This window comes from Amblyomma mixtum, chromosome 9 (assembly GCF_055824585.1).
Source record: "Amblyomma mixtum isolate Tamu chromosome 9, ASM5582458v1, whole genome shotgun sequence".
In the NCBI taxonomy this organism is placed as follows: domain Eukaryota; kingdom Metazoa; phylum Arthropoda; class Arachnida; order Ixodida; family Ixodidae; genus Amblyomma; species Amblyomma mixtum.
In genome coordinates, this window is record NC_143020.1 from 83248057 (window position 1) to 83258170 (window position 10114).

The 10114-nt window shown below is 45.9% G+C and overlaps 1 protein-coding gene across 4 annotated transcripts in view; it reads right to left on the reverse strand.

Moving 5' to 3' along the window:
* sip1 (septin interacting protein 1) overlaps positions 1-10114 on the reverse strand; it is a 61068-nt gene that overhangs the window by 35513 nt on the left and 15441 nt on the right. Inside the window, exons 1-4 of one of the 4 annotated variants that reach the window (XM_089560644.1) lie at positions 9753-9919; positions 9149-9266; positions 8334-8488; positions 4968-5071 (exon numbers count right to left, since the gene is read on the reverse strand). In XM_089560644.1, coding sequence (XP_089416770.1) covers positions 4968-5071; positions 8334-8488; positions 9149-9257 — 368 coding nt within the window. In that variant the 5' untranslated portion in view covers positions 9258-9266; positions 9753-9919. Of the gene's footprint in view, positions 1-4967; positions 5072-8333; positions 8489-9148; positions 9267-9638; positions 9920-10114 lie in introns of those variants that run through there. The other 3 variants (XM_089560643.1, XM_089560645.1, XM_089560646.1) reach the window with 3 other exon arrangements.

Sequence of the window (10114 nt, forward strand, 5' to 3'; positions counted from 1 at the left end):
CTTTTGTGCGTGCATCGGTGCGTGCCTTTCACCATACATAGACATATGTCTCTAAATTGAAAAACGTCACCGAGGACCGAAGTGCCGGATTTAGGCATTTATGGGCAAAAATTGCGGTTAAATAGGTAGAATTTCCTAAAAAGTGACAAAAAGGCAGGCAAGGGCAAAAATCCCTCGTTTAGGCATTTATAGGCATTTTTAGGCAAATGCCTAAATTTCCGGGCGCTAGATATAACTCACTGGAATGGTAAAAGATGATACCCCAGTTATTCCACGAAGGAAGGCACAAGCAGAAGCTTTCATCCATATGTGTAGGAACATAGAAATTTATTTGCTGCCACTCGGGCATCCTCGCAGCTAATAGTCCCAAATGCTCTATTAGGCCCCATCTAATGCGCACGCAGTTTCTCCGACATCAGGGCCCGGGCCGTCTTGGCTTCCTCATTGGCGATGCCTACACCGGACAACGCTCCGCCAAAGACAGAGGCAACGTGCCCCTATCAGACCAAGCCGAGGTCTCAACAACGCTGTCTACGACTCTAAACATGCAAGCGGTGACAATTTCCACAGTGCCTTCCTGCTGAAAAACTTTTTGCAAAGAGCCCTTTGCTGGCGTCGTTGCCAGCGGTGGTCAACACTCGGAGCCTCCCCTGATGCGAGACGCGCTGGGGAGTGATGTCATTTGGGAAGTCTAGGAGTGTGTGATGAGAGGCTAGTTGGTAAGACATTCTGAAGACATAAAGCTACGCAGGAGACAGGACACAGAAAAGATGCAGACAGGACGAGCGTAGACTAGCAACTGATTTATTTGACGAAAAAACGACCTTCCTTCAAGAGCAACGCATGCGCAACCAAACTTAACGCCCAAAGCAAAAGTACACAATCTAATCAACCCAAAAAGTCAAGTTCCTTCTGATACAGGTGAATTGATGCCTCGCTAACACATTTTTCCGCACTGTATCTAGCAATTTGCCAGGCTTCAAAAATCTCGCGTGCCTTCCGGTCCTTTCTCACAGCCTATAATCTTCGTTTGCTTGAAAAGCGGCGTACAAAATACTTTTTTATTTTGTACGCCGTAATAAAAACAAGAACTCACTGAAAGCGAGAGGAGGAAGTTTGAAGTCCTTCCTTATGTGCACAAGACTTCGCACGGTTTGAAGAAGGTGGGAGGGAAATTTGGTGTCAACGTGTTCTTTTCCGCCCCATGTAAACTGTCTCGTTTATGCCGATTAACTAACAATAACCTGCAAAAGAAAGTAGGGTGCGGAGTCAACCACAGACCTAAGTTTGCAGCCTGTAAGATGGGAGTTATCTACGAGATCCCATTCAGCTGTGGTTCCGTTTATGTAGGGCAGACGGGGCGCTGCATTAATAAACGCCTTCAGGAGCACAATAACTCTTTGAGTCAACACGGTGGGCAGCATTTAGCGAGGCACTGCCAGTCTTGTAAGATAAATGACAAGAAGAAAAAAGTATTTTGTACGCCGTTTTTCAAGCAAACTAAGATTATAGGCTGCGCGAAGGTCCGGAAGGCACGCAAGATTTTTGAAGCCTGGCAAATTGCTAGATACGGTGCGGAAAAATGTGTTAGCGAGGCATCAATTCACCTGTATCAGAAGGAACTTGACTTTTTGGGTTGATTAGATTGTGTACTTTTGCTTTGGGCGTTAAGTTTGGTTGCGCATGCGTTGCTCTTGAAGGAAGGTCGTTTTTTCGTCCAATAAATCAGTTGTTAGTCTACGCTCGTCCTGTCTGCATCTTTTCTGTGTGCTGTCTCCTGCGTAGTTTTATTTCTTCATTTGGGAAGCATAGGACATAAAAACTGCATGATCTATGACAATGTCAATAATGCAACAACACGAGGTGGGGCCAAATCACAGCTGTGTAGTAATGCCGGTCAGCCTGTAACATCGTGGGAGGGAAAAGCGCGAACAAAACGACAGACGAAGCAAGAGGACACACAGACGAGCGGCTTGTGTCCTCGTCAAGAGAGGCTTCAAGAGAGGCTTGTGTCCACTGGAACTTCAGCTCTGCTGCAGTCCTTTACAGCCTTCAACGGGGCATTCTAGAAGGATGTGCCGCATTCTGCGCCCCGAACTTTGGCGACAAGCTCGCTACTTCAAGGAGTGCTTGTGGGTGGCTTGTGGTGGGTACGGCGACGAACGTCAGCGAGCCAGGATGTACAGGGAATGGTTCAAACAGCGCTCGTCTGTGTGTCCTCTTGCTTCGTCTGTCGTTTTGTTCGCGCTGTTCCCTCCCACGATGTATCAGTACAAACTCGCCCAGTTATCCATCCTTCTTCAGTCTGTAACACGGAAATGTCAGCTACGGCACAAGCACGAAAACAAAAGTTTGCTGCAACCAGCCTAAACGGTGGACCCACTTTGCAGCCGAGAAGCCGAGTCATGGGACAACAATAAGCAATGGCTATGGCGATGGACACGTTTGTGTAGGGACCGTGACTGTTCAGGTACTCACGTCTGTGAACAAAATGGTGGTGGTGAAGGTACGCTGATGCCTCTAGTGATGAGAGGAGAGAGTTGCCGGGATGTTTCGGCAGCTTAAAGCGTGCTCATAATATTCTGTGTTGTATTAGTATCGACGAGTTGCAGTGATCTACACGCTTTGAACGCATGTGAAGTTGCCTTTCAATGTGTGGCATAGTTTGTGGTTGGCACTAACGGAGAGGTGTGCGATAAGCCATTACGCATACCTGCCAACCTGAAGGCTTTCAAATTCGTAAAACCTTCGCGACTAGCACACATTATTTTTTAAAGAAAATTGTCGTGTTGCGTTGCTTCTTTCGACGCGGCAGCACTGGAGCTTCTTCACACGTGGCGTCGCATGTGACGAAACGCAGTGAAGGCGAACAGCACGTGACGAGCGCGTAATTTCGGCGCGCTGGACGAATGGAAATATCATGCGGACGGAATCGAGGGAAGCGCGCATTGGTTTCACAGCCTTGCCGGAGCGGCATTTAAGACGCGTTAATAAGTAAACAAGCAAACAAAAAAATGTCCGCAACAATGCAGTCGTCATTCTAAACAGCGTGTAGCTCGGCTGGCTGTCTGAAAAGTGCAGTGGATAGCCGCCGCTGCTCCGGGCTGGCGGCGAAGCTCCGAAAACGAAACTATGCAGCCAAACTGTCTATCGGCCTATCACCGGAGGCCTGCCGATCGTCAAAGCACCTGCAGTGGCGCGCATGTCTGAGGGGCGCCAGAAGCAATTTAACATGCAACTGAGGCCTGGGGAAGAATATCTGGGCAATCTGTTCGTCGAGCAGGTCATACCGTTACATGGCGGTACTACTTCGGGAGCCTATAGAATTTCAAACGTTCTTCGCAAATAAAATTTATGGTGCGTAAAATTTGAGGCACGATTCGTAAAATTGTAATACGAGTCCAAAATCGTACATATTAAGGAAAATTCAGAAGAGTTGGCAGGTATGCATTACGTCATGTGCAAGCATTGAATGCATGAGGTCTAGAGGAAGCAGAGTCGAGAACTTCGTGCAACTGTGTCCCAAGTGGAACTACCACTAAAGCAAGTGCGGCTATATTAGGAGATATAGCTATACATGATTACTACATGTCAGAACAAGCAAAAAAGCAAGCATTAAAGTCTTCAACCAAGAAGATTATGGACGCCTGGAAGACAAGAAAATGCGCTTGCAATACACATGAGCCGATCTGTGATCAATCTGTGATCCCCGCGGACACCCGACGTTCACCAAAAGCTTACTGGCGAGCTCAGTGGCCCACTCACTCCTCTTTTTCTAGCATTCTGGATTTAAATTTCTTGCACAGGATTTCCCTTTCATTTCACCCGCATGTTTCCATAGAATAGCTGGTTGATGCTATCACCATGGCTCTTTATTTTTTTTGACCTCCCATAGGCCACACTCGTCAAACAACAAAAAAAGGCCAAAAAAAAAAGTTTCCACGCTGAAGTCCTGCAAGCTGCCTTGCAATGAACAGCTAACAGCTGTTTGAAAGTTACGACACGCGGGTACTATACCAATGCAGTTAAAGCACTCTAGTTATCACGACCAAGGCTACCCTAAACTTGCAAAAAAAAAAAAAGAAAGGGTGACGCGATGCCATGCTACATAAGAAGACACTCTTTTATGATTAGCAATCATAACACTTGTGTAACTTAACACTTTCTACAGATCTCTGCGCACGAAATCTACCGCCTGTTCCGTATTTATCTGTCCGTGTTAGAAAAAATTCTCTTGCGCAAACTACTGGACTGTATGGGCTGAAACGCCGACTACAAGGTAGCTTATGATAGTCTTCGTCTTTCGATATGTAATTTAACATCTAAACTTGCCTACATTTTCAGGAATCGGCGAAAAACTGCATTGGGCTGCGGCAGAACTTTTCGTCCAGGCGAGCAAAAAAGCCAGTGTGACAGACTGCGCCATCTGGCGAGCGGTGTTAATTTCAAGGAGCAGACGACACGCACATCCCAAGAAACCGCGCGAGGTGCGCATTCCAGCCCCAAGCCGTGACATCGGTTGCCTCACCGCTCGCCAGATGGCGCAACCTGTCAAAGTGGCTTCTTTGCTCACTTGGACGAAAAGTTCTGCCGCAGCTGAATGCAGTTTTTCGCCGATTCCCGAAAATGCAGGCAATTTTAGATGTTAAATTACTTATCGAAAGACAAAGACCATCATAAGGTACCTTGTAGTCGGCGTTTTGAGCCCATATAGTTCAGTAGATTGCGCAGCGGAATTTTTCGTAACAGGGACAGATAAATACGGAACACGCGGTATGTGTCCACTAATTAGGACGATTCGGATGAATAGGACAATTATGACTAATTAGGCCAATTCAGAGTAATTAGGGCACCTAGTTACACAAGCTTACTCAAGTGACTTGCTTGCGCACATGAATCTCAAGGACCTTATAGATTTACAGACCGTACAGATCTTATAACTCCTATGATAATATGAGAGCACTTACCCTTCGGAACCTAGTAGGCCGTGAGCAACACCACGACCGCCTGCAAAGCCCATCTTTTTGGACTTCGCTGGAACACGAACTTCTTCCTCGCTGCTTGACGAACGCTGAAATGAAATGGAACAGAGTAGGCAGGTAAACAGTGACGTAAAATGACAGTACCACCGTAGTACCACGAGCCAAATTCTGGTGAAAAAAAAAAATACAAAGGAAAGACCATCGCAAGACTAAACTGTTTTGTATAGGGCAGGTCATGCTATGAAAGCCGCTGATGTACTAGTGCATGTGAGAAACACATTGATCTGCCCCTTATCACAATTATTCCCATAAGACTTGAAGTGGGTTAAATACATAGTATGGCCGAGTACAAAATTAAAAGCACATATTTCCACCACTGCACTCTATTAACATCACAATGATAGATGCAATGATAGATAGATAGATAGATATCCCTAAGGTGGAGTGCAATTCAAAGACCGGCAAAGTATAATCAAATGGTGGATGCCAATTACAATTACTGCATTTGTTAAGTAATTCTTCATAAAAGATTTAGGATGCACTCAGTTACTGCTTGCTTTCACTGCGCAGCTTTCAGTTCTTTGTCGAAATGGTAAACAGCACAACAAAATACATTGTGTTTGGAAACACTTCCTTTTTAAATCTGGTTGGGAGGACATTTGCTGTAATGTCGAAGTCTTCACTTAAATACAGTCCCAATCTATCAAATGAACAATTTGCATGTCGCATCTGCATGTAGCCAAGTATGTAGTCAAAAGCGTTCACTGCCCAAAATTTGCCTGAACAATTCCCATTCATAAAAGTTCTAAATGGTGCCACCAGAAATTCATTTCAACAAAGCTCCAGCTACACAGACCTTTTATAAGCCATACAGGAAAGCATGGAAGCATGTGTATGAACTCAGAGTGACGTTTTCCCAATAAAAACGAAATAATAAAAAAGGAGCAACTTAATTTACCAGGAAGAATTAATAAGACTGTATTTCGCACACAGCAATGGGTGGGATTAAAGGTGCACTGAAGAGGAATCTGAACTTGTCTTTTTGCCGCGGGAACTCGATCTACACGTCCCGAGCTTTCTTAGAAACTGCGATTTACTGCTGTGTGTGGCCGATTTCCCCAATTAAATCGATTTAACGTCCGGCTCCCGCCTTTTTTTTTTAATTCTGCCTCGTACGATGGGCGGAGTCGACCAACGCGTGGAGCGCCTTTCACCCAGTCCCATGGTTGCTTGCCGCTCTGCCATCGGCGGAGTAATACGTAGTAGTGGTCAAAAGTTTAGGGGAATCCCCCAAGGTGGAGTAGATTTGTAATAAGGGAGTAATTACTCATTGGCATCCACCCAAGCGCAGCCATACGGCTACAAAGGAAAGCTATACAGCTTTCTCAGAAACTTCGTAGTTAAAGAAAAATTCGTCCTGGTCCGGGGTTCGAACCCGGAACCACCGCCACACCGGAGCAGTCGCTCTACCAATTGAGCTAACCGGGACGGCAAGCTTATGGTACGGCGAGAGCGAATTGATCAGTAACTCGAAGTGGGAAGAGTGTTGGAGTGTTGGTTTTGACCAACACTCTTTTGACCAACCAACACTTTTGACCAACCAACACTCTTCCCACTTCGAGTTACTGATCAATTCGCTCTCGCCGTACCATAAGCTTGCCGTCCCGGTTAGCTCAATTGGTAGAGCGACTGCTCCGGTGTGGCGGTGGTTCCGGGTTCGAACCCCGGACCAGGACGAATTTTTCTTTAACTACGAAGTTTCTGAGAAAGCTGTATAGCTTTCCTTTGTAGCCGTATGGCTGCGCTTGGGTGGATGCCAATGAGTAATTACTCCCTTATTACAAATCTACTCCACCTTGGGGGATTCCCCTAAACATTTGACCAACACTCTTCCCACTTCGAGTTACTGATCAATTCGCTCTCGCCGTACCATAAGCTTGCCGTCCCGGTTAGCTCAATTGGTAGAGCGACTGCTCCGGTGTGGCGGTGGTTCCGGGTTCGAACCCCGGACCAGGACGAATTTTTCTTTAACTACGAAGTTTCTGAGAAAGCTGTATAGCTTTCCTTTGTAGCCGTATGGCTGCGCTTGGGTGGATGCCAATGAGTAATTACTCCCTTATTACAAATCTACTCCACCTTGGGGGATTCCCCTAAACATTTGACCAACACTCTTCCCACTTCGAGTTACTGATCAATTCGCTCTCGCCGTACCATAAGCTTGCCGTCCCGGTTAGCTCAATTGGTAGAGCGACTGCTCCGGTGTGGCGGTGGTTCCGGGTTCGAACCCCGGACCAGGACGAATTTTTCTTTAACTACGAAGTTTCTGAGAAAGCTGTATAGCTTTCCTTTGTAGCCGTATGGCTGCGCTTGGGTGGATGCCAATGAGTAATTACTCCCTTATTACAAATCTACTCCACCTTGGGGGATTCCCCTAAACATTTGACCAACACTCTTCCCACTTCGAGTTACTGATCAATTCGCTCTCGCCGTACCATAAGCTTGCCGTCCCGGTTAGCTCAATTGGTAGAGCGACTGCTCCGGTGTGGCGGTGGTTCCGGGTTCGAACCCCGGACCAGGACGAATTTTTCTTTAACTACGAAGTTTCTGAGAAAGCTGTATAGCTTTCCTTTGTAGCCGTATGGCTGCACTTGGGTGGATGCCAATGAGTAATTACTCCCTTATTACAAATCTACTCCACCTTGGGGGATTCCCCTAAACTTTTGACCAACACTCTTCCCACTTCGAGTTACTGATCAATTCGCTCTCGCCGTACCATAAGCTTGCCGTCCCGGTTAGCTCAATTGGTAGAGCGACTGCTCCGGTGTGGCGGTGGTTCCGGGTTCGAACCCCGGACCAGGACGAATTTTTCTTTAACTACGAAGTTTCTGAGAAAGCTGTATAGCTTTCCTTTGTAGCCGTATGGCTGCGCTTGGGTGGATGCCAATGAGTAATTACTCCCTTATTACAATACGTAGTAGTCCGTAGCAGCAAATAGTCCGCGCATATTTTTATTTCTGCGGGCTTATTTTGCGGCTATATTATCTGTGAATGAAACTATTTGTTCACGGAAACCTAAAAAGCAAAATAAAGCGAAAGCAAAGCCTCCACAGGACTGGGTGAAAGGCGCTCCACGCGTTGGTCGACTCCGCCCACCGTACGAGGCAGAATTAAAAAAAAAAGGCGGGAGCCGGACGTTAATTCGATTTAATTGGGGAAATCGGCCACACAGGTCAATAAGTCACTGTTTCTATGAATGCTAGGAACGTGTAGATCGAGTTTCCGCGGCAAAAAGACATGTTCAGAATCCTCTTCAGTGCACCTTTAAGAAACGGGATTAAGAAGATGCCTTACTTCCTCCTCGCTGCCTTCCTTCTGTTCTTCCTGTTTCCCAACTTGGCGCACACCGCCACTGACGAAACTGATGGGGGCTGAGAAGTCCTTGTGCTTCTTCGAGGACTGAAAGCTCGGCCGTTCATCGCCATCGTCTTCGTCATCAGCCCAGATACCTGCAGTAGCAGCCCAGGGAGTCAATAAGCAATTTCATACTACCAACAGGATAAGGTCTGATCCCGCCCAAAGCGTTTCGGTTTCATCGACCGAACAATGGCTGTGGTGTCTAAGAAGTGTTTAGGTCACGTGAAGTATGAAAAAAACTGCAATATAATCGCTGATACATAGTTTTAATTCACTACAACTCTTAAGCCAGCCTGCTTCAACAGCTGTAATGACAATAAACGACATATCAGCAGTTATATTGCAGCTTTTTCATGCCTCATGTGACCTAAACACACTTTACATGACACAGCCATCATTTTGTTGATGAAACCGAAACAGCATGAGAGAGGAAATTCAGTTATAAATTATTTAGCAGCCGAAGGTGAACACCATTTGGTAGCCCACATATTCTAATGGCTAACGCATCACTTGGTATATTATCACGGCATATTATCTGAGGTTTAACTTTCTGAAGATGCATGTGGGCTATGAAGAAAGACCACAGAGAAGGGCCGTGGAATAATTTCAACCATCTGGGGTGCTTTAATGTGGAAGATTATACATAAACAAACAAGCACCCTGTGAAATTATGATGACACTCAGAACCTCGAGCAATACACAAATGTGTCGGTGACAACGGATAAGAGGCAGAGAAAGTTGATGAGGCATACCGTATATTTGCTGATTTTTCGTGGGCCGCCGTCGAACTCTGTTCGTGTTGAATTCGTTGGCGATGTCCCAGTCAGTGATCTCAAAGTTCTCAATTTCCACGTCACCCATGTTGGAAGTCTGAAAAAAAAAAATCGCACAATATCAGCCGAAACTTAAAATTCCGGACATCGGTCCTGGCATTCATGAAGCCAGCAACGCAATTTATAGCGGATGATTTATTTAAACATGCGTGTTATATAAAGCCGCCAAGGACGTTATAAAGTCGTTATAGACATCAACTTAGCACTGGAAGCATTAGAAGAATGACTATCGGCGTTTCAGAATTGCCGCATGGAACGATTTGAGAACGGAATTCAAAAGCCCACTACGGTATCCACGAGCAATCAAGGTCTGCACAGTACCCGCATGTGGACAAATCGCTCACCGTACCAGACGCATAAACGTCTTGAAGAAAATATAAACCAGTAAAAACAGCTTTGGTAGACCTACTTCGGAGATCAGGCTGACGTCCGAACCATCAACGGATGAAGTGGATCGAGTGACAAGTTGATGTCCCTCGAGGAATCAACCACCAAGCACAGAAATCGCTGACACAGTGCACACCTGAGTAGCACAGTCGTGACGCTTGAGCTTTCTATGTTACTTCCTGCGGGGTAATATTTACGTGAGGCCGCATTTCCTAGACAACAATTACTTGAATCGGCGACGACACAATCACGCAAAACAAGCGAAAACGAGCTCTCTTCACTACCGGCTGCGGCTGGCTACAAGCCGTTCTTGAAATACTCCGAACATGCTAGATTTTTTTTGTGTTTACAAGCTTCGCATGTTTCAATATATATTTAACAATATTTGTAGTGTCATGAGAACAACTAATTTTTTTTATTATTTTTCTTGTGAGAGTTTTTAAACTTCTGAGCACTATGTCCATGCCGCGTCCCTGGCATGTCCCTGGTGATTTCAAG